The sequence below is a fragment of the Gouania willdenowi genome, chromosome 18 (assembly GCF_900634775.1).
Source record: "Gouania willdenowi chromosome 18, fGouWil2.1, whole genome shotgun sequence".
NCBI classification, from domain to species: Eukaryota; Metazoa; Chordata; class Actinopteri; order Blenniiformes; family Gobiesocidae; genus Gouania; species Gouania willdenowi.
In genome coordinates this window covers 27230728-27255999 of record NC_041061.1, presented here as the reverse complement: position 1 = coordinate 27255999, position 25272 = coordinate 27230728, and the positions used below count along the sequence as shown (strand labels likewise).

The 25272-nt window shown below is 42.1% G+C and overlaps 1 protein-coding gene across 1 annotated transcript in view; it reads right to left on the bottom strand.

Moving 5' to 3' along the window:
• Positions 1-1651: 1651 nt before the first annotated feature.
• LOC114480419 (NACHT, LRR and PYD domains-containing protein 3-like) overlaps positions 1652-25272 on the bottom strand; it is a 38027-nt gene continuing 14406 nt past the window's right edge. The window contains exons 6-13 of the mRNA XM_028474555.1: positions 24834-25041; positions 18089-19895; positions 11544-11717; positions 8148-8321; positions 5715-5888; positions 5473-5625; positions 5064-5110; positions 1652-4941 (exon numbers count right to left, since the gene is read on the bottom strand). Of these exons, the coding sequence (XP_028330356.1) occupies positions 4409-4941; positions 5064-5110; positions 5473-5625; positions 5715-5888; positions 8148-8321; positions 11544-11717; positions 18089-19895; positions 24834-25041 (3270 nt within the window). The 3' untranslated portion in view covers positions 1652-4408. The remainder of the gene's footprint in view (positions 4942-5063; positions 5111-5472; positions 5626-5714; positions 5889-8147; positions 8322-11543; positions 11718-18088; positions 19896-24833; positions 25042-25272) is intronic.

Here is a 25272-nt window from a genome sequence, read left to right as displayed (position 1 = left end):
AGAGTGATAACTATTTTGTTTTCATATATTTTGGCTTTTAGCAAGGACACTGTAGGGAGTTGAACCCCATCTATTCCCATTCCAGTTTGTTGTTCCCGCGGATCCAGATCTCCTCAGACTAAAACAGACACTGTCCGGACTTGTTCAGTGTCATTAATCCACAACAGTCAATTGAGATGCACACAGAATTTGTAAAGCATTCATGAGATAATTTATTAACAATATCATTGCAGTCCAAACAAATCTGACATTGCACACCCTTGTTTGTTACAATTCAAGGTTTTTCACCTGAGAACACTCCTCTGTTCAATGTTCAAATCAACACATTCATCAACCCAGAAATAAAACCACTTTATTATAGGAATCAACTGCTTAATTTCTCATAGAACACATCATTTTCATTACATAATTTAGCCAAGAGATTATAAACTAGTTTTTCTATTACTTTAGAGAAATATGGTAGAATAGATATTGGTCTAGAATGATACAATAAGGAAGGATCTTCAAGTACGACTTCCTTTAGTTCTGCATCTTACTGCTGATCCCACAGTGCAATAGACTCACACACAATTCATCTCATCTAAGTCCAACAATAAAGAGACAACAATGCTCTCATCATAGATGTGCTCATATCTGCAGTAGACCTGTTGGTAGAAGCTTTAAAAGGCAGCTGTGAAGCAGCTGTTTGGTCTCTGAGTTCATCACTAATCAAACATCACTGACAATTACACACATTCAATGAAAACCGCACTAAGGGCTTTATTCCCCCTTCTGGACTTCAGCGTTTTTTTGCGCGCCTGCAGTTACGCGCTTCTCTCTTACGCATATTCTCCAGTCCAGGCTGCTGACACGCCCACCACTTCTCTGGAACCATCTACCAACCACGGTTCGGGGGGCAGACACCCTCTCTACCTTTAAGGTTAGGCTCAAAACATTCCTCTTTGATAAAGCTTTTAGTTAGGAACCAGCTCATAGCTCATAATTAAGATGCAATAGGCATAGACTGCCGGGGGGGGGGGTCTGGCATGCTCGGTTGGAGAGAGGTTGGAGAGGGCGTTAAGAGAGAGGTCATTTAGGTTAGAGAGGGACCGGAGAGGGTCCCATTCCTCTTTCAAACACTCCCTCTATGTCTGCTTACTCCCTTGTGTGTTTGCTCCTGTACTCCTTCTGGCTTTTGTCTTGCAGGTCCGTGGGATCCTCAGTGTGGAGTTACAGAGACTCAGCGGCTCTGTCTCCACCCTTTCCTCTGCACACACCCAACACAGCATAACGTGGATGGCTGTTCATCATAGGAATGGGATCCACACAAGGTTCCTGCTGCTTAACAGAAGGTTTTCCTTGCCGCCATGATGAATTCATGTTGGGTGTGGGATACATATGTATGTGTATATACGTATATATGCATATGTGTGTATCCATAAAATGAAGAGTCCGTCCTTAAGACTGCTCTACTGTAAAGTGCCTTGAGATACCATTGGTTATGATTTGGCGCTATACAAATAAAGATTGATTGATTGATTGATTGACCACGCATAAGGAGCCAAAAAGCGCAAGTGTGAATGAAGGCAGGTTGAAGGAAAGGAGGCGGTGATGTCATTTTTTGGGCTGTCTAGAAATCACGGAACATGGAGTTTTCACAACGCTTGTAAATGTTATTGAAATCTGTGAAAATGATAACATTCTCTTTTAATTTGAAACGCCTTCATTGATAAACAACATAACAGATTGATTTGATCAGATCATTGATCAGATTATTGCAGTGTGACTGAGGATCGGCCACATTGTTCTGTCCAAGTCACAGCTAAAATCTATCTCCTTGATCATCATCATCATCATCATCATCTCAATAGAGCGTGACCAAGTTAGATGTGCTGGAGATATGAGGAAATAACCTGGCTTCAGAGCGTCCTGCTTTAATACAGAGGGATGTTTGCAGTGAAACAGAACTATTGGCTTCCATAATACGCAGTTTTAAATATAAATTGTTTAAAGCGACCTGAGCTAAGACTCCATCCTCATCCGCATATGACAGTTTGTTTCACTCTGTAGTGGATCAAACTGTGACTTTAAGTTGGACATAGTATGAAAATAGTTGAATCTGTGTCTGTCAGAGTTTTCATTAATCACGCAGCAGCAGCTGAGTGATCACAGTGTAAGTAAGTAAGTAAGTAAATGTTATTTTTATAGAACTTTTCGCAGATAATATTACAAAGTGCTGTACAGGCAAAAATGAAACTAAAACAGCAGCAACATCATAAAAGGATAATGAAACACAAGGCCTAGTGGTTAAGGATGCTGGCCTCGTAATCAGAAGGTTCCCGGGTCAAACCTCACCTGGGCCATCACTGTGGGATGTTGATCAAGTCCCTTAACCCGGAACAGCTCCCCAGGTGCCGCAGAATGGCTGCCAACTGTTCCCCAGGGATGGTTAGTGAATTTCTCCATTGTGAGATCAATAAAGTATATAAATTAAAATTAAAAAAGGTTAATAAAAATTAAAAGCAATTTAACCAAAATCCTTTCTGAAAAGCGTGGTCTTCAGATGTTTTTTAAAAGAGTCAACACAGTCAAGTCTTGGCGCCACTGCCTGGAACGCTAGGTCATCCCAGGTTTTGAAATTAGTTTTTGGGATCATGAGGAGACCGAGACTGATGACCGAAGGGTGTGCCCTGAAGTGTAGGGGCACAACAAGTCAGTGATATTTTGAGGGGCCTAAGCATGTATCGCACGAAAAGTAAGGACTAGGATTTTAAACTCAATACAAAAATTAACTGGAAGCCATTGAAGACCAGAAAGAATGGTGGTAATGTGGGCTGTTCTGGGAGCACCGGTCAAATGTCTGGCAGCAGTATTCTGAACAGTCTGAAGTCTCTTTAGAGTCGACTTGTTAAAACAGGAGAAAACCGGATTATAGTAATTAATGTGCAATGAGATTAACGTGTGTATTGACATTTCAAGATCTGATTTGGATGGCAAATTTCTCACTTTGGAGATATTTCTAAGATGATGAAAACAGTTTTTAGTCAGTTGACGACAGTAACCCTCCAAAGACATTGATTTATCAAAAACTATTGAAAATATTTTTCACAGATGCGCCCAGCGCACCAAGGGAGTTCTTGATCAAAGGGATCTTTTTATCCGGAGTGATAATCAGAGTTTCTGTTTTGCCAGAATGTATCTGCAGATAATTCAAAGTCAACCAGTTTTTGATAGCAGATACAGATTCCAGGAATTCAGATAAGAAGTGAAATTCAGAATCATTGAACGAGCAATACAGCTGAACATCATCTGCATAGAAATGATAGGACACATTTTTAAAACCACGGATCAACCGACCAAGAGGCATCAGATACAATAAAAACAAAACAGGCCCCAGAACAGAACCCTGGGCTACTCCACATGAAAGGTCAGACACATTAGACATTACATCGTTAAAAACAACATTAAAACTTCTTCCATTTATATAAGAAGTAAACCACTGGAAAACAGCTCCAGTAAACCCTGTCTCAGATTTGAGTCGATCAACCAGTATACCGTGATGTACAGTGTCAAAGGCAGCTGTCAGATTAAGTAAAACCAAAACTGTGTATCGACCAGAGTCAGCGGCCATCACCACGTCACTAGAAACTTTCAGAAGAGCAGTTTCAGTGGAGTGGATTGATCTAAAACCAGAATGATATTTATCATAAAAATAATGTTGTACCATGAATGAGGTCAGCTGGTTAGCCACTACTTTTTCCATGATTTTTTAAATGAATGGAAGTTTAGATATGGGCCGGTAATTTATAGGCTACTCAGGATCCAAATTAGGCTTTTTAAGAATGGAATTTATTACAGCATGTTTAAAAAATTTGTGGACCGAGCCAGATAGAAGTGAGAGATTTAACAGTTTTACCACCCAAGGGCCGATAACATCAAAAACGTTCAAGAGCAGTGGAGTTGGAAAAATATCCACCGGGCTCGATGAGGGTTTCATTTTTTCCACTAAATCCTGAAAATCCTATTGGCTGACAGGAGAGAAGGAACAGCTGCTGCGCAACGCATGATTCCGTATGGCTTCACATGCAACTAAGTCTATATTTCTAGTGCAATATAATAGTTCACCTTATAGGGGCGTTGCACTTATTCCAGGGTTAGAAGCGCATTAGAGGAAAAGGACTTACACACACTGGAGTGTGCGTAAAGCCAGATTTGAATGGCAATGCCCACATTTCAGGGACGCTCAGCCCAGAGTGTGTAACTGGGATGAAGGCACGCAGCGACTGACTTATGTATAGGGGGAGAATAGTGCACAGCCAAAATCAGCGCCACTGCACAGCTTTTTGGACTTACGTGCATCGGAGAATAGAGCCCTAAATATGAAGAGTTTTAGACCTTGAGGACTCAAAAACACATCTGTCTGTCTGTCTCACAAAAGACTCAGAGACACTGAGGAACCAATGTAACCAAACCCAAACCCAGGATACAGAGTGTCAGTGAAGGAGGTACAGACAGTGTACATGAGTCTCAGAGAGTCAGAGGAGACTTCATAGAAGGACAGACGTCCAGCAGGACAGTCCACATACACTCCTACTCCACCAGAGGAACCACAAGGACAGGAGGTATGTGTGAGTATGTTATTGTGTCTGAAGGAGTAAAAACCTCTGGAGCATTCTAGACTCCAGGACTGATTATTCCATCCAAACACACAATGATCACTGTTTCCTTTCCTACTGATTCCTCTGTAACTCACTGCTATAGAAACACTTCCATTCCTCTCCACCTCCCAGTAACAGCGACCAGTCAGACCAGTACTACACAGAACCTGACAGTAGTAATCAAATCTGTCCTGATGATGAGGATAAAGCTTCTCCTCCTTCACATATGTCACCATCCTGTTGTTGTCAGACAGTCTGAGGTTTTTGTTGATGGAGTTTGTGTCGAGGTGAATGTGACAGAAATCTGATGAGACACAAAGAAACAACAGTTGATCGTGTGATGCTTCATTCTCTCTGTATCACTGACATGTTCATTCACTCAGAGCTTCATGAGGACACTTTGAATGAACACACACACACACTTACACTTCCTCACACCAGCTTTGATCCTCTGCTCTCCTCCATGGTCCGCCCTGCAGGAGCAAACACAGGCAGTGAGTCCAAAGTGCTGCTCATAAACCTGATGCCATCTCCATCAAGCTCTCCATGTTTCTACTGGTTTGTCTTCAACAGCTTCACCTTCTTCATCTCCTTCAAAGTGTTCCTCTCTTCTTCCTCCCCTATTTGGTTTCACTTCCTCTTCCTTCTCCACCAGCCTCTCCTCACTCCTCACTACCTTCTTATCGCTGTCCTTCATCCCTCTAACCTGTCCCAGTCCTCCTCCTTTAGTGTCCCACCTCTCACACCTCCATCACATTCCTCTGATACAGCTCTCTGTCACACATGTGATGGGGATTGATGTGAACATGTGATGAGCTGCTGTGATGTGTCTCACCTCAGAGTGTGCAGTTTCTGAGAGAGCAGCTTCACTGCTGAGTCTCCTGGATGGTTGTAGCTCAGGTCCAGCTCTCTTACACTGGAGGAGTTGGAGCTCAAAGCTGCTGCCAGAGAAGCCCCGCCCACCTCTGTGATGACACAACCTGACAGACTGGATTAAAAAAAAGCATCAACAACTCAGGAAACAAGTGAAAAGACGAGGAACAGGACAATGTTGATGGAACATGTGATCCCACTGACCTGAGAGAATCCAGTTTACAGTGAGGACTCTTCAGTCCTTCACACAGCAGCTTCACTCCTGAATCCTGCAGATGGTTGTTACTCAGGTCCAGATGTTTTACACTAGAGGACTGAGAGCTGAGGACTGAGGACAGAGCTGCACAGCTTCTCTCTGAGAGACCACAGGAACTCAGTCTGTTGGAGAAAGACATTCACTTAATAATGATAATAATCATCATCACATTATTGACAGGATTCAAACCTCTGCCGTACACTTCATCTGCTTTATTACCTCCACCAAGGAAGAACAATTTCATCTGCTGGAGGGACTCCTGATCAATAAACTGTTTCAAATATAAAAATGGCTGTCTCTCATCATCATATAAATTCATATCTGGGTTTGTAATTGATGGATCTGTATAAAATGTGACTCAGTTATATTGGGTTGGTTAATCAATGATCCCACTGAGTTTCATCCAGATCAGATCCAGATTGTACATTTCATTGATTTATTTGTTTTTTCTTTAAAAGAGTGTGTCAATACATTGTGACCTACTGGATGTTTAATAATGGGATATAAATGTGTTTCCAAGCCTTTAAAGTGTGAATGATTATGGTACCATGACTGCAGAAAAAAGTGGCCTAGTCAACTATTATTGTAAAGGTGACAAATCTCTTCCCGTTTATTGATAAGCTAACAGTGACGCAAAGGTCTGCAGATGTGACCATTTACAGATGAGCCCATGTCGTTTATGTTGTTTATGATTCAGTCCTATTTATGCGGACTGTAAATCATAACCAGCTACATTATAATTTGAATCTCTTTCCGTTTATTGAACCAGTATAAATGCGACCGTTTACAGACGAGCCTATGTCCGCTGTTAGGTTATGTCGTGATTCAATCCTGTTTATCCGGACTGTAAATCATAACCAGCTACATCAGAATTTGAATCTCTTCTTGTTTATTTGTAATCTAACAGCAACTCCAAGGACCATAAATATGACCATTGACGGACAAGCACATTTTTGCTCTAGCGGTTAAGTTAACGCATAATACGGTATACGCTTCAGTATATAAGTAGGTTTTGAGTTTAGCCTTAAAGGTGGAGAGAGTAGCAGCCTCCCGTACTGAGACTTGGAGCTGATTCCAAAGGCGAGAGGCCTGCTAGCTGAAAACTCTTCCTTCTGTTCTACTTCTAGACACATTAGGAACTTCCAGAAGGCCAGCAAACAGAGAGCAGAGTGATCTGCCAGGACGATAGGGCCCTAACTCGTCTCTAAGATATATAGGAGCTTGATCATTTTAGATTTTACAGGAAGCAAATGAAGGGAAGCCAATATTGTAGAAATATGGTATCTCCTGTTTGTTCCAGTTAGTATTCTGGCTGCAGCATTCTGGATTAACTGGATACTTTTTAGTAAGTTATTGGGACATCCTGAAAGTAGGAAGTTACATTAATCTAGTCTAGATGTAACAAATGCATGGATTCGTTCTATATAATTATATTTCAAGAGATGTCTTTCTATGGGATGTTGCCTCTGCTACATTCCTCAGAATACCTATTTCATTTTGCCAACCCTGATTGGCCGGTGAAGCTCATCAGTTTGATGGGAGAACCTCCCACCTCCTATAAAAGGAGGGGACAAACAAGTGCGCGTCATTCTTAAACCTCTTCTCCTCTCAGCTACCTTGCATTTTTTATCTCTGACCAGTTTAACTGATCTTAGGTGGGATTTTCTCCTTTCCTGCCGACAAACGCTGGCAGGGCTGACGCTTAGCTTTTTAAACCCCACCAGGTTGGGAGGTAAGGTTAAACAGCTCTTATTTTGTTTTGGGTGGTGAGTGCTGTCCTTCGCTGCCACAAGACGTGAAGCTCCGAGCTCCAACACCGACTGTCTGCTCCTGCGCACGCCGAAGTGACAGAGTTGGCCTTCAACGACCTCTCACTACTGTACGCTAACCTCGGGTACCTTGAAAGGTGCCTATAAATAATATGTATTATTATTATTATTATTATTATTATTATTATTATTATTATTATTATTATTATTATTATTATTATTATTATTATTTTACAGTTTGGGACAGATTTTTTGTGCTTATGACTCAACATGGTGGGAAACCAGAGACTATTTTTATTGTTGTTAAAGCACAGCAAGATATTATAAGATATTATCCTATAACAACATGCATGGTATGGATGTTTCATGTCAAATACTGATACCATTGATCTTTACCATGCACATAGTACAGTATATGCCACTCCATACTTGTTATCAGAACTGATGATTCAGTAATTAATGATACCAAAAAATGATTAGGCCTACAGGGTCAAAATATCATTTACGAGGTTGTTAAAAAAACAGGAGATGAAGCCTGAATAGTCAAAGAGGCAGATTTAGTGAAGGGATCAGTAATATGACAATGTTGATGGAACATGTGATCCCACTGACCTGAAAGAGTCCAGTTTACAGTGAGGACTCTTCAGTCCTTCACACAGCAGCTTCACTCCTGAATCCTGCAGAAGGTTGTGACTCAGGTCCAGATGTTTCACACTAGAGGACTGAGCGCTGAGGACTGAGGGCAGAGCTGCACAGCTTCTCTCTGAGAGACTACAGAAACTCAGTCTGTGGGAGAAAGACATTCAATTACTTACTATGACGGCATTGTGTTGTGTTTTGTTGTTCAGCGTTCACATTCACTGAATATTATTTTCTGATTTTGCTCATTCCTCACTTGCTGCAGATTTAGTGAAGGGATCAGTAATATGACAATGTTGATGGAACATGTGATCCCACTGACCTGAAAGAGTCCAGTTTACAGTGAGGACTCTTCAGTCCTTCACACAGCAGCTTCACTCCTGACCGCACGGGCCGCCCGGTCTGGTTTGCAATACTGTAACGGACTGGGTTCTATGTTCTGGTTATGTTCCACTCGTGCGTATTCAGTGGTTAACTGATGCTGAGATTTTTTGGGCCCGATTTAAACTCTTAACATGGACTGAAGAGCATATGACTTGATGCTGTGTTGGCAGACAAGGGGGTAGTAGGTGAGGAGAAGGTGCACACGTGGCAGAAACAAAAGATAAACAGAACTGAAGTGTAGGTGGTCTATTCCAGCGTTGTCCAGTAGCAGGAGGAAAGTCTGGTGGTTTACAGGGACGTAGAGCTGCAGGCCTGTTGACTGCACTGACCTTCACGTCATCATCAAGTTGCGGTGCTTCATTATTTGATCTGTTAGCAGTGCTGCTAGGTCCTGGAGGATTAAGGGAAGGTGTTCCCTCATGTTGGCCAATCTGTGGATCATCTTGATTCTGGGGTTGATTTGTTCTCTGCCCCATCAGTAATACACTGATTTGTTACAACATTACCTTGTTTCTCAAACTCCTCCATTCTGCTTCTAAGCAATCCCAGTTCATTTATTTCATCCCTTTATGTTACTTACAAGGTCTCTACTATGTTGAACAAGGTTTCCATCTCTAGGGGAAGGTTTGTGGCAGCTTTTCCTGGTTTATCGGATTGCATATCCACTTCAAACCCATAACGCTGTGGTTTATATCTTGTTCTTCTGTTGTGTAAAATCAGTCTCACTGTCAGCATTCTGTGTGTTCCTTACATTCTCTTGAGTTTCCATTGCCTGAACTTAAGTGATCAGTAATCTGGTTTGAAGGACTATATTAAAAGTTTTCAGGTTCTGATTGAATAGCCGACCACATGAGTGTCTCAAATTAAAGAGCCATTGAAAACTAAAGCACGGTCAAGGATTTATTCCCATCCAAGGCATGGTTAATAAGATTAACAAATACTTTGACATGAGTTTTCAACAATCTACAATTCATAACGACCTTTACATTAGTATTGAGAGGGATAAGTTAAACAATAAATTTTTTAATTCATATAATGCATTGTTGGAATGTCAATGTTACATAAATATTTTCGTAATGTAATTGATTAATTATTTGAAGCATTGATATTAATTTATACAATTGCAATGTTTTAGTTTTAGTGGTTCATAACATTCAGAGCTAGAAATGCAATCATTTATATTGGTGTTTCGGTTTTTGGCCAATAATTCACATTTCGGTGCATCCCTCTTTTTTTGAGTTAATAACTTGTGTCAGAGAAAACATTTAAATGTTATTTCATAGGATATTTATATTTTTGTCTTTTTTTTTTTTTTACTTGTTTGCACATGCTGTCAAAGGTCAGCACCACAGGAGGTGCAATCATTATGAGACAGCAATGCATATTTTGTTATTGCAATAAAATACATTGATTTATTTTATTGCTTAATTGTGACCATCACCAGCCCTCCCTAAGGAAGGGTAAGAAATATTTTATTATAGGGAGGATATAAAAAGGGAGAGCAGTGTTACACCTAAGTGGAGGGGGAGGGGGAAGGGGAGGGGAAGGTGAGCAGGAAGGAGAGACTCAAGGTAGGAAATAGAAAAGGTGGGGCAGAATAGATTGTTTTGCAGTGAGGGTGAGATGTGAGGTTGTAGAATATATTGTGCTTATTATGTTGTGTAATCCAGCCAGCATGGTGACAAGTGTGAAGCTTAGCTATAATGGTGGTGGCTGTGAACAGGGGGAATGAGTGAATGGTAGTACCTAAAGCAGGTATTTGGGATTAACGTGTCTAAGGTTAAGCTCAGTATGAGTTTTATCCCACATCCCAAGGCATGCCAGTGCATCGTATACCAGTATATGTGCAAAAAAAAATGCTACTGCAAACCCAGGAACTGCACTGGGCCCGCAGATGCAGCCAGGCCAGCAGAAAGAGCGGGGGCAAGGGAGCCCCAGGCAACCCCCCCGCGGCCGAGCAACCCCCCAGATGCCCCCAAGATCCCAGGCCAAGAGGCAGCCACCGCCCCCCACACACACATCCGAGGAAGCCCCAAGCAGCCGAGCACCCAGCGCATCCCCCCACAGACCCCTACCCCCAACCCCAAGGCCCCCTGCCAGCATCCAGGCCAAAGGTGGCCCGCTGGCCCACTGCCCACATTTGAATTTTATTATTATTTATTCATTTATATTTTCCCCCTTTTCCAGCAGTCTGAATGTATTTTTGGTTGCACTTCCTCCCATCACCACAAATTACCATTGTTTTATATTAGGAGTAGGGGGTTGTGAGTGAGTGAGTGAGAGGATGTTGGGTTCAGAACTAAAATAGAGCATGTAAGGCAGTGGCACACTAATAACAGAAAGTTTAAAATTAGTTGGTAACATGAGTCCAAGATTTTCTAGAAAATGCGGGACTCACTCCAAGAGCCACGACGGACTTGCCACAGGCACGCTTGTAGGGGATGCACCGACGTCCATGGGGGTGGGGGGCCACCGGCCATGCTGCGGCCTGGTTTGCTGTCTGTCGCTTGTAACCAAAACCCCACTCTAAAATAACTATTGTAAGTGTTTTGGTTTTTTTTGCACAGTGATGTTATCATATTTAATTTCAAGCACGGCAGCATGCATTTTAAGTTTTGGCCCTCCGCCTTCCACCGTGATTCATTTTTGGCCTTCAATGAACAGAATTTGGGCACTCCTGCTCTAACCTGTCCCAGTCCTCCTCCTTTAGTGTCCCACATTTCTGCTGCTGTGATGTGTCTCACCTCAGAGTGTGTAGTTTCTGAGAGAGCAGCTTCACTGCTGAGTCTCCTGGATGGTTGTAGCTCAGGTCCAGCTCTCTCACACTGGAGGAGTTGGAGCTCAAAGCTGCTGCCAGAGAAGCCCCGCCCACCTCTGTGATGACACAACCTGACAGACTGGATTCAGACAAACCTCCACAACTCAGGAAACAAGTGAGGAGACAAAAAACAGGATAATGTTTATGGAACATGTGATCCCACTGACCTGAGAGAGTCCAGTTTACAGTGAGGACTCTTCAGTCCTTCACACAGCAGCTTTACTCCTGAATCCTCCAGATGGTTGTTACTCAGGTCCAGATGTTTCACACTGGAAGACTGAGAGCTGAGTACTGAGGACAAAGCTGCACAGCTTCTCTCTGTGAGACCACAGAAACTCAGTCTGTGGGAGAGAGACATTCACTTATTAATAATAACTAGTACTGTGCCCTTCGGCAGTATGTATTCATATAGTGGGAGGAGCTTAAGTAGAGTTTTCAAAATAATATGAGAATCGAGTAACTATAAAATAAAAAAAAATGATATAAGAATAGGAATAACAATAATACAGTAGTAGTACATTTAGATAGGGATATTATTTTGAAATTGAAAGTAGTAATAGTAATAATTGTAATGTTATAATAATAATGTTAATAAGAGGTTAATATTGACACAACATTGTAACTATATCTTGAGTCAGTGTCAATCTTTACTTCATACAAAACTACAGTACGCCAGTTAAGTCAACTATTCATTAGCATGCGTGGCGATGCCGTACACCCCCTCGACCAACAAAGAAAGTTTGTCACACAAATGCCATCACTGAATAAGTTTGTGTAGAGCCCTGATAATAATAAAGATGATGATTCATGTGCGTGCGTGTGTGTGTGCGCGTGTGTGTGTGTGTGTGTGTGTGTGTGTGTGTGTGTGGTCGTAATAATATTTTTTACTTGTTTTGTCATGTTTCAATTTTCATGATTCTATGATGAATTATTTTTTTTGGCAATTCCTTTCTCGTAATACATTTTGGCATACTTAGGGGTGCTGGCGCGTGAGATTTTTTCATTTTTAAAATCGGAAATAGCCAGAAATTAGAGAAGCGCGCGATTGAATTTTGTTTGAATTTTTGAGACTACATAATGGCTCAGTGGGTGAAAAGTAGGTGAGTTGGTTCCAACACCGGGAAATAAAGAAAAAAGAAAGAATGAATAATAACCCAACCCAATAAGAAAAATTACCTCTTTTTGAGTACCATAAACGATACATTTTCGGAAAGCGCAGGGACATGCCTACGTCATTGACAAGGGTCCCTGACGGGCACGTCGCTTTTGCATAGGCTCCGCCCCTTCCCTCATAGTGTGGCCACTATGAGAGCAAGAGGCCCTTCGCCAGCTCATGGCGCTCGGGCCTAATAATAATAATAATCATAATAATAATATTGCATTGTATTATATATAGCGCTTTATCATAGACACTCAAAGTGCTTTACAGAATTATTTCTAATATATATTAATTATCTACCAACATTTTACATACATTTTCTTCCCATATTATTTGCCGATGACACCTCTTATAATAACTCACTTTAATCACTTGATTGAATATGCAAATGATGAGCTATTGTCAATATCTAAATGGTTTCAACTTAATAAATTAACACTTAACCCTAGAAGCACCATTGGTGGGTCATTTTTTATTTATACCTATGGAGCCCACAGAATGGTCACTTGATCTGAAGGCTTTTACCTAACATCTTCTCCTAAGCTGCAAACAGACGCTTTTGTTTTGTAAACAAGGCACCACAGGAGGGGGAGCCACTTTTTTCAGTTTTTGCTGAGATTTATTGATGAGGAGTGTGTGACGAGAAATATACAAAAGTTGACAGAGGCATTTCCCTGCGAATCTTGTTTACTGTGCCAAGGATGGTGGTTTTCTGGCTAAGCAGTCGTTGTGCAAGTGACAGCAATTAAACGAATTGTCGGTGGTGACAGTTCGACCCTTGTTCATGAATGGTTCCATCAGCCTCATCACTACACAGTCTCTCCCCACTAGGACGACTGGGGTCCTTGCCAAGATATGGGATATTGCAGATGTACTTGGATTTCAAGTCGCAAGCCACTCAAAATTTGTTCCCAAACTTGTCAGGTTTTGTTGCAATGTACTGCAGGAAACAGCAGCGAGTCTTTGATGGGAAAAGCTGTTCATCAATAGTGATGTGTCGACCAGGGTTTTAGGATGTGCTGCAGTTGGTGACAAACAATCCCCACACATCGGAAATTACAGCAAACTTATCGGTCTCCGCTCACTCACTGCGCGTGAACATGTAATCAATGCGTAGGTGTCGCATGATGTCTTGGAAGTGGTTTCGGGACATAGTTGCAAGGATCTGTGGGTTTCCCAGGTTTGCTGACCAGCTGTCACGCAGTGATGGAACTTTGATCACCCCCCGCAAGATGATGACAGCAATAAATGCCTTTAGTTCAGGCAGGGCCATGAACCAATCCACTTGCTCTGTTGATCGTGCATGCTGAATAGTCCATTCTTGAATGCTACGAAGCATGTCATGACTGATGAAACAGAGGAAGCTCTGGAGGCGACTCCCGATACTATTTCTTGCCTTAGCCGTTGGCTCTCCATGTGCATCGTAAGGTTCTATTGGGGTGAAATGGAGAAGTGTCCCCACCTGTTCTTCACGCCACACTGTGCCATCTTTCGCCGTCTCTGTCGGCTCACTCCCCAACCGAGCTTTCTTTTTTGGTAGAGGAGCAGTCTTCTCATCTGCAGTGTGAACAAATTCAAATTATGAGCAATGGGAAAGGTAAATGATATCAGATGACAGTGAATGTAGATAAACGTAGAAAATACAAAGAAGGCAGAGTGGATGTTTCGGTCACTCCACTCCGCCTTTTTTGTATTTTCCACTTTCTTGTTTGAAATGAAATAGGAAATAATATGAAATGAAAATAGGATGTTTGGGAAATCTAACCTGAAGACAGCTCAGAGTCCGAATCCGGCTGGTTTATGTCTTCTTCATCCGAGTCACAAGGGTTTGCTTCGTTCAGGATAATTTCCAACGCCTGTTTAGTGTTCAGTCTTCTCTGCATCTTTGTTCCTTCTTGAGGGCACTGAAGACTGGAGACTATGTGCAGTGAGGTATTTATCCACCTCAGCACAAAAGAAATGACTTCTCATTTGAGAGCAAGCAATAGGCTATTTCTATGGATATGTAAATTTGCACCATTTCACACCTGGGCGGTCCTCTGCTTGTTATACATGAACGATCTTCTCCAAAAGCCACTGTTTGTATGCCTCTTTTTGTGCCACAGTCAGCCAATTGAGCAACAAACAAGTGAAATCTGCATTACAGTTGATGATACTCATATTTGATGTGAGAAGCAGTATTATAGCTAGAGCTCCTCTGCTTCCTACTCCTGTATTTTCTCTATTTACCTTTATTGTTGATAGTTTTTCATTGTATTTACTTTTTTTAGTTTTAACTGTAAAGTGTTTTTGAGAATGTATCGTTATTATTGATCGTAAAGCGAGAAAAGCACAGCATAAGTTCTCACTTTGAAAAGGTACATTTACGAGGTACACCATTCTCTAACCAGGTCCATGATTATTTTTATTAAGATATTATTTTACAAATTTGAAGGAAGTGCACAAGATGGACAGGCCGATAAGTGAAACAGCACTGTTTAGCTGATTGATCACTTTTGAAAAGCCAGGAAAAACCAGATTTTTTAGCTTGTGTGCAGCATTAGCTTTAGCAGCTAACTCAGCATTTCTACCTTGGAGACCGATACCACATTTCCGTAATTTTTTTTCAAAATAATCAACGCTCCAAAGGGGTTAATGATCTAAATCTCTGTCAGACTCACTGTTTACAATCAGCTATGGTGACTTTATCCCTCTTTACATTTGATCTAATGGGGAAGTACTGAAGTATAGCAAGAGTGTGAAAAAGATTATAAGGTGAAAAAAAGTAATTTCCACCCCCATGTTTGGTACTTTGTGTGATTCAGTCTCACATCTCCCCCTCCCCTTCTGATTCCTCCAGCAATGGTCAATTTACAAATGAAAGGATGCTGATTGTCGGTGTCAGTTTGGGCTGAGGGTCTTTTGAGCCTTTGCAGGGACCTGAGAGGTTGTCTGGGAGATCCCGGGATTTCCCGGGTAATGTCTCAACGTCTCACCCTAAACAGCCTCACTTCCTCCCCCTGCCTCTGCAATCTACCAGAAGTCACGCCTCGAATTTTCTGCGTGCGCATCGCGGAACATAACAAGGATGCATCGGGTCACATTGATATGGGTCTATGGGTTAGGTAAGAGCCAAAATTATATTTACACGTTTGCTGTTGTGATGCGTGGCCTTGTTTCTGTGCACAGTTCCCCATTCACTTTGATTGACAGTCTCAAAAACATGAAGTCAAAGCCTATTGGCTGGGCGCAATTGGCGATCGTTTCCGTTTGTATAGGGGTCTATAGGACGAAGGAGGTACTTATATACATTAATGTATATGAATGACCACTGGCAGCAGACCATAGTAAAAGACGGGTTAGATATTTTTTCGCATTTCAAAAGAATCATACATAAACACTTCTCAGAAACTCTGGATATCAGCTTTAACATAAAGAAATGTAACTCCATGATCTTTTGTAATATAAACAAATTGTATCATATACAGCAAGCAAAATTGTACATTAATGGGTTAGAAATCTTGCAAGTCAATACCACTACATTTTTGGCACAATTAGTTGATGAATAACTGAAATCAAATCACCTAGATCTTGTTTGCAAAAGAACCACAAAGATGACTGGAACATTACGAAAAGTTTGCCCTTTAATTCATGCCTCTGCCCATTTAACTTTACTCTACAGCTTTTTAATTCCTTATCTAAATTATTCCAATATGGTCTGGGAAGCCTCATACCCCACTCATCTCAAGAAATTATGTATTATTCAGAAAATAAAAACGTCAGCTCCACTTTTCACCAATTATGTGATTTTACCATTTCATAAGTTAATGTTTATTCATACACAAGTTTATTTATAGTAGGCAAGATGTTTCTGTCACTTTTCAAAGTTTTTTTATTTACCTTTACTTCAAATATACAATCATACCGTAGAAGACACAGTAATGACAATAACTATTCTCTATATCTACCATTTGCCCGTACAACACATCATCAATTTAACATATCCTATAGAGGCCCTCTGCTCTGGAATAGTTTACCTCCCCCAATAATGTTGTTTTTTATGTGTGCTAAATAAATACACAAAATTAAAATGAAAGGCATTATTCTTTCACTCCACACTTAGTGGTGGTAAGCTACTATTGTAGTCACAGCAGCCCAGGGGCAGACTGACAGAAGCGAGGCTGCCTTAGTGTACCGTCGGCCCCCTCCACCACCATCAACACTCACTCACACACTACATTCATACCAGGCAATGTGGGTGAAGTGCCTTGTCCAAGGACACAATGACAGTTACCACTGGAGCGACTGTCACCCACTGTGGCACCTTGAATTTGAAGTTTAGACATTAATGGCTGTGTTGAGTTATTGTGAGGGGACATTTACACTGTTATACAAGCTGTACACTGACTACTTTATATTGTATCAAAATGTAATTTCTTCAATGTTGTCCCATGAAAAGTTATACTTATATATTTACAGATATGGGAAGGGTGTACTCACTTTTGTGATACTGTATATATACCTGTGTGTGTGTGTGTGTGTGTGTGTGTGTGTGTGTGTGTGTGTGTGTGTGTGTGTGTGTGTGTGTGTGTGTGTGTGTGCATATGGGGGGTTAATCTATTCCAAATTCATGTGCATCAGTCCATCGCACGTGTACCTGCCTGCCTAACTTTCAGTAAACTTACCCAATTAAAATAGTTGGGTATAGTGGCAGGTGTGGCGTGAGTGAAGCTATAGCGATCAGGTGACCTTCACGATCGATCCCCGTCTACGTGACATGTAAACACCTAGAAAAAATTGTTAGGCACTTGCGCATGCAGGCATGTACACGTGTGCACGTCAGTAAGTGTGTGTGAGTGTTGAGTGTTGTATCCTGTCCAGTCACAGCAATGATTTGTTTGGTTTTAAAACATGTTTTTAATCAAAATTATTCTTTCTAAACTTTACTGATGTTTTGTTTTGTTTTAGTAATTACATTGATTTAGCATAACCTATGGATTTGTACCTCGCCAACATCTTTATTGAAAAGTGCCCTGCCTAGAAATAAAAGGCTTTTTTGCACAATCTCTTTGTTGTGGACGTTCAGTTGTGTCTTAGTTTGTTCAGTGACGGTCTACCTTTTTGTGGCCGTAACATTAACTAAAACTAAATTGCATTTTAGTCAAAAGACTATGACTAAAACTGAATCATAATATATATATATATATATATATATATATATATATATATATATATATATATATATATATATATATATATATATATATATATATATACATACAGAGTAAAAATGTTGAGTTTTTTGATTCCATGTGATCCCACTGACCTGAGAGAGTCCAGTTTACAGCGACTCTTCAGTCCTTCACACAGCAGCTTCACTCCTGAATCCTGCAGATCATTGTTACTCAGGTCCAGATGTTTAACACTAGAGGACTGAGAGCTGAGGACTGAGGACAGAGCTGCACAGCTTCTCTCTGACAGACCACAGAAACTTAACCTGATAAAGAATCAGAGAAACCTTGCAGATGTTTGTCTGTGAGAGAATTAAATACTTGTTCTTCTAAAGTCACATACTCAGCTTTCTTGGAGGCTTTAACCACTGGGAGCAGCTTCAGAAAAGCTTCCTCAGAAGGAGAGAATCTCTTCAGGTCAAAGACATCCAGATGTTCTTGTGATGACAGTAAGATGAAGACCAGAGCTGACCACTGAGCTGGAGACAGTTCCTCTGTGGAGAGACGTCCTGATCTCATGGACTGTTGGATCTCCTCCAGCAGAGAGCGATCATTCACTTCATTCAGACAGTGGAACAGGTTGATGCTTCTCTCTGTGGACAAACTCTCACTCAGCTTCTCCTTGATGTATTGAACTGTTCTCTGATTGGTCTGTGAGTCACTTCCTGTCTGTGTCAGCAGACCTTGTAGGGGCCTCTGATTGGTCAGCAGTGAAAGACCCAGCAGGAAGCGGAGGAACAAGTCCAAGTGTCCGTTTGGACTCCGTAAGGCCTCGTCCACAGCACTCTGATGGAGAAGGTTCAAAGTTGGTTTTTGAAATTTAAACACCTTGAAGTTCTTCTTCTTCTTTGGTTGATGTTCCAGCAGGTTGACTTTAGAGCTGATGAAGGTCTGATGGACGTGAAAAGCAGCCAGAAACTCCTGAAGGCTCAGGTGGATGAAGGTGAACACCTTGTCCTGGTACAGGCTGCTCTCCTCTCTGAAGACCTGTGTGAACACTCCTGAGTACACTGAGGCTGCTCTGAGGTCCATGCCACACTCTGTCAGGTCACTCTCATAAAAGATCAGCTTTCCTTTCTGCAGCTGCTCAAAAGCCAGTTTTCCCAGAGACTCCATCATCTCCTTGCTCTGTGGACTCCAGTGTGGATCTGTGGCAGCTCCACCATCAAACTTTACCATCTTGACTTTAGCCTGAAGGACCACATAGTGGCTGTAGATCTGAGTCAGAGTCCTGGGCAGCTCTGCCTCCTCTCTGCTCTTCAACACGTCCTCCAGAACTGTAGCAGTGATCCAGCAGAAGAGCGGGATGTGGCACATGATGTGGAGGCTACGACACGTCCTGATGTGGGACATGAACCTTCTGACTTGCTTCTTATCTGTGGACCTCCTCCTGAAGTACTCCTCCTTCTGAGAGTCAGTGAACCCTCTGACCTCTGTCACCATGTCCACAAACTCAGGAGGGATCTGATTGGCTGCTGCAGGCCGTGTGGTTATCCAGAGGCGGGCTGATGGAAGCAGTTCTCCTCTGATGAGGTTTATCAGCAGAGCCTCCACTGAGGTGGACTCTGAGACATCAGTTAGGGTCTGAGTGCTGAGGAAGTCCAGAGGGAGCCGACACTCATCCAGACCATCCAAGATGAACATAACCAGGAAGTCCTGGAAGCTGCAGATTCCAGCTTCTTTGCTTCCAGAGAAGAAGTGATCAACAAGTCCCACCAAGCTGAAGCTCCTCCCCCTCAGCACGTTCAGCTCTCTGAAGGTCAGTGGGAATGTGAAGTGAACCTCCTGCTGGGCTTTGTCTTCAGCCCAGTCCATAGTGACCTTGTGTGTTAAGAGTGTTTTCCCAATGCCAGCCACGCCCTTTGTCATCACTGTCCTGATTGGTCGAGGTCTTCCAGGAGGAGCTTTAAAGAGCTCTTCTAGTGTGATGGCTCTTTCTGCTGCGTCTGATCTCCTGGATGCTGTTTCTATCTGTATGACCTCATGTTCCCTGTTGACCTCTCCACCCACTCCCTCTGTGATGTAGAGCTCTGTGAAGATATCCTTCAGGAGGGTTGGACTTCCTGCTTTAGCCACGCCCTCACGCACACACTGGAACTTATTCTTCAGCTTGGACTTCAGTTCACGTTGGTATTGAGTAGACTTTGTTCCTGAATGAAGACAAACATAATGTTAGAGTGGAGAAGTCAGAGCAGGTTTGAACATTGGAGATCAAAGTGTGTGATGTTCTCAGTCTGGATGGTTCATCAGATTCAATCAATCAATCTTTCAATCAATCAATCAATCTTTATTTGTATAGTGCCAAATCATAACCAATGGTATCTCAAGGCACTTTACAGTAGAGCAGTCTTAAGGACGGACTCTTCATTTTATGGATACACACATATGCATATATACGTATATACACATACATATGTATCCCACACCCAACATGAATTCATCATGGCGGCAAGGAAAACCTTCTGTTAAGCAGCAGGAACCTTGTGTGGATCCCATTCCTATGATGAACAGCCATCCACGTTATGCTGTGTTGGGTGTGTGCAGAGAAAAGGGTGGAGACAGAGCCGCTGAGTCTCTGTAACTCCACACTGAGGATCCCACGGACCTGCAAGACAAAAGCCAGAAGGAGTACAGGAGCAAACACACAAGGGAAGAAGCAGACATAGAGGGAGTGTTTGAAAGAGGAATGGGACCCTCTCCGGTCCCTCTCTAACCTAAATGACCTCTCTCTTAACGCCCTCTCCAACCTCTCTCCAACCGAGCATGCCAGACCCCCCCCCCTCCGGCAGTCTATGCCTATTGCATCTTAATTATGAGCTATGAGCTGGTTCCTAACTAAAAGCTTTATCAAAGAGGAATGTTTTGAGCCTAACCTTAAAGGTAGAGAGGGTGTCTGCCCCCCGAACCGTGGTTGGTAGATGGTTCCAGAGAAGTGGGGCCTGATAACTGAAAGCTCTTCCTCCTATACTACTTTTAGAGACAAATGGAACAACGAGTAGTCCAGCATTTTGAGAGCGTAGTGTTCTGGGGGGATTGTATGGCACTACAAGCTCCTTGAGATAGACTGGTGCCTGTCCATTTAGGGCTTTATAAGTGAGAAGAAGAATCTTGAATTCTATTCTATATTTTATGGGAAGCCAATGCAGAGAGGCTAATACAGGAGTAATGTGATCTCTTCTCCTAGTTTTAGTCAGTACACGTGCTGCAGCATTTTGAACCAGCTGAAGTGTCTTAAGCGACTTGCTCGGGCAGCCTGCTAAAAGAGAATTACAATAATCCAGTCTAGAGGTAACAAAAGCATGGACTAGTTTTTCGGCGTCGCCCTGAGACAGGATAGATCTGATTTTAGCAATGTTACGGAGATGAAAGAAGGCAGTTCTTGAAGTTTGTTTTATGTGAGAGTTGAAGGATAAGTCCTGATCAAATAGAACCCCAAGGTTTCTAACAGTTGTGCTTTGTGCCAGAGTAATTCCATCTAGGGCAGTTAGGCTAGCATAGGTTTCTCTAAGGTGTCGCGGGCCCAGTACAATGACCTCAGTCTTGTCTGAGTTGAGAAGAAGAAAATTTTGGTCCATCCTGGCCCTAATGTCCTTTAGACAGGCCTCAAGTTTAGATAGCTGATTTGTCTCACCTGGCTTCATTGATACATACAGTTGGGTATCATCAGCATAGCAGTGGAAGTTAACAGAGTATTTTCTCATAACATTACCAAGGGGGATCATATAGATACAGAAGAGGATTGGACCTAGCACAGAGCCCTGAGGAACCCTGTAGCTTACTTTAGTGTACACAGAAGACTTATTATTCACGTGTACAAACTGGTACCTATCAGATAGGTAGGACTTAAACCAGTTTAGGGCAGTCCCTGTGATTCCAAGTAATTTCTCTAATCTCTCTAGTAGAATATAGTGATCTATAGTGTCAAAAGCTGCACTAAGATCTAATAAAACCAGCACTGAGAGTCGTCCTTCATCTGAAGCCCAGAGTAGATCATTAGTTACTTTAACTAAAGCAGTCTCTGTGCTGTGTTGAGCTCTAAAGCCTGACTGGAAGTCCTCGAACAGGCTGTTGTTTTGAAGAAATTCACAGAGCTGAGCTGCCACAACTTTCTCAAGAATCTTTGAAATAAAAGGAAGATTAGATATAAGCCTGTAGTTTGCTAAAGTGCTGGAATCAAGAGTAGGTTTTTTGAGAAGGGGTTTGATTACAGCTACTTTAAAGGACTGTGGCACGTAGCCTATTGATAGGGATATATTTATTGTCTCCAACAAAGATGGGCAGACTAGGGGAATAACTTCTTTAAACAGCTTAGTTGGGATCGGATCTGAAAGGCAGGTCGATGGTTTGGAGGATGAAATAATAGAGTTAAGTTCCTGAAGTCCTATATGTGTGAAACAGTTTAGGTTAGGCCTATTTATATTTAATGGTACAGCAGGCCCAGGTGAAGGCAGGGAGTGGCTAATTTTATCTCTAATCTTGTGAATTTTATCGTTAAAAAATGTCATAAAGTCCTCACAGCTGAGGGCTAGAGGAATCATGGGCTCAATAGAGCTCTGACTTTGTGTTAGCCTGGCCACAGTGCTGAAAAGGTACCTCGGATTATTTTTATTTTCTTCAATTAGTGAGGAGTAGTATGTAGATCGACTATGTCGTAAGGCTGTCATGTATTTACTATGGCTTTCTTGCCAAAGTATTCGTGACTCCTCTGTTTTATTGGAGCGCCACATTCTCTCTAATTTACGGGTTGTTTGTTTGAGTGTGTGAGTTTCAAAGCTAAACCACGGAGCTTTCCTCTGACGTTTAATAGTTTTTTCCCTCAATGGGGCAATTGAGTCCAAGGTGGATTTTAGTAGACTAGCAGAGCTATCGACAAGCAGATCCAGTTGAGAGGGGTTATAATTAATATCATAGTTATTTATTGGATGGTGCACTGAGTTTAAGGCAGCAGGAATGGCCTCTTTAAATTTAGCCACAGCACTGTTGGATAGATTTCTACTTGTAACTATTTTATTGCACAGTGCGAGATCCTCTAGGATAATGTTAAAAGATATTAAAAAGTGATCTGATAGCAGAGGATTTTCAGGGTAGACTTTTAGTTCATTAATATCAAGGCCATATGTTAGAACAAGATCAAGAGTATGATTTAAACGATGAGTAGCTTCATTAATAGTTTGAAAAAAGCCAACTGAGTCTATTAGGGACATAAAGGCTGAGCTCAGGCTATCACTATCTTTGTCCACATGGATATTAAAATCTCCTACTATCAGTATTTTATCAGAACTGAGGACTAAGTTTGATATAAACTCAGAGAATTCTGATAGAAATTCAGAGTAAGGGCCTGGAGGACAGTAAATTATCGCAAATAAGACTGGCTGGCAGGTTTTTGATTCGATATGAGATAAATTTAGAACCAGGCTTTCAAAGGAAGTGTAATTGGCCTTTGGTTTAGGATAGATTAGGAGAGAGGAATGATAAATAGCTGCTACACCACCTCCACGGCCTATGTCTCGTGGCATATGCGTATTTAAATGACTGGGAGGAGTGGCTTCATTTAAACTAACATATTCATCTTGATACAGCCATGTTTCAGTTAAACAGAATAAATCAAAGTTATTTTCTGAGATAAGGTCATTTACTAGTAGAGATTTGGATCTCAGTGATCTAATATTTAATAGAGCACATCTAATGGTTTTATGTTTTGGTGTTTCTAGATTTGAGATTTTAATTTTTTTCAGATTTTTATAATTGATAGCTCTTTTATTTGATTTTATGTTAAAATCATTGTGAAATATGGGTCGGGGGACTGACACCGTCTCCATAAAATAATATTCATCACCATCACAACAGTTGTCATGGCGATGAACACAGCTATCCTGATAGCAATGGGAGGGAAACTGTCCTAAGGCAAGCGCAGAGGGGCGTGGAGGACTCCCCCTCTGTAACATGGTCTCATTCATGAGATGTCATAAATGTGCCATGTTTTCTGATAGTAGAGATGCTCCCTCCAAAGTAGGATGGATTCCATCTCTTCCTATCAGGTTCGGTTTTCCCCAGAAGGATCTCCAATTATCAATGAAGCCCACCTCGTTTTCTGGACACCACCTCGATAGCCAGCGGTTAAATGATGACATGCGGCTATACATGTCATCACTGGTCAGATTTGGTAAAGGACCAGAGAAAATTACGGAGTCCGACATTGTTTTAGCATAAGCACAAACTGATTCAATGTTCACTTTGGTTGCTTCCGACTGGCGACGTCGGGAGTCATTAGTGCCGACATGGAGGACTATCCTATCAAACTTACGATTACTCTTTGCCAGCAACTTTAGATTTGATTCTATGTCGCCCGCTCTGGCCCCTGGGATGCACCTCACAATGCCCGCTGACTTCGCTAGCTTCACGTTTCTCACTATGGAGTCGCCAATTATCAGAGTTTGTTCCCCGGTGAGTGTGTTGTCCTCACAGAGGGGGGAGAACCTGTTTGAGACGTGAACATGGTGGTGTCCCGAGCGGCTTTTTGACCTTCGACTATGCTTACCACGGACAGTAACCCACTCATTGCTGGCCGGGGGGGAGGCTAAGCTAGAGCTAGCACGGTCCGCACCGGCTAGGTCCTGCTTGCTAGCTTCGGTTTTGGTATCAGGGGTGCGGAACCGCTTCTCCAGATTGTTGATCCTCGCCTCCATATCTAACAGTACGCTACACTTTATGCAACTACCATTGTCCCTAAAGGAGGACGAGGAGTAAGTAAACATCTGACACACCGGGCAGGAGAGCGGAGGGGAGGAGAGAGAAGCCATAGGTGCTAAATTTAAGCTAAGCTAAGCTAAGCTAAGGACAAAAGGCAGTTTAAAGGAGATTGTACTGCCTATAAGAGGCGAGATTGCTTTTTACTTAACCTTCGTACGTTTAACTGTATGGCAAAAAATTAAAACAAGTGTTTTCAAGGCTAAAATATCAATGACAACAAGTTTGATTAGAGTTAGCAGATTAAATTTGTCTGATGGAATCGTGCTTTGAAAAAGAAAAGCCAGCTTTGTGTCCTTCATGTGATGTTCCTCACAGTGAAGATGTTCACATGCTCTTACTGCTCTGCAGACGCTCAGCCAGCTCCTGCTGTTTCATCCTCTTCAGGAAATACAGTGTGATGTTCAGAAAGGCCTCCCTGCTCCTCCTCTGCTCCTCATCTTCACCCTCCATCTGACTCTCTGAGCACTCTGAATCATCTCCATCCACAATCTTCTGCATGTGTTTGAGTTCAGCTTTAACAAAGCTGACGATGTTGTCCTCCAGCAGCTGGAACACAAACACATTAAAGGTGATGAGTGAAGGCCTGCTCCAATCATCTGTGTGTGTGTGCGTGCGTGCGTGCGTGTGTGCGTGCGTGCGTGCGTGTGTGTGGAAGTGCACAATGGTTTGATGAAGGGCTGACAGGTTTAGTGTCATTGGCCACGTTTACATGGGAGCTTTAATTCCTCTTTAAAGTGGAATACAAGTTAATTCCTCTTTAACCTGACCTTGTAAACA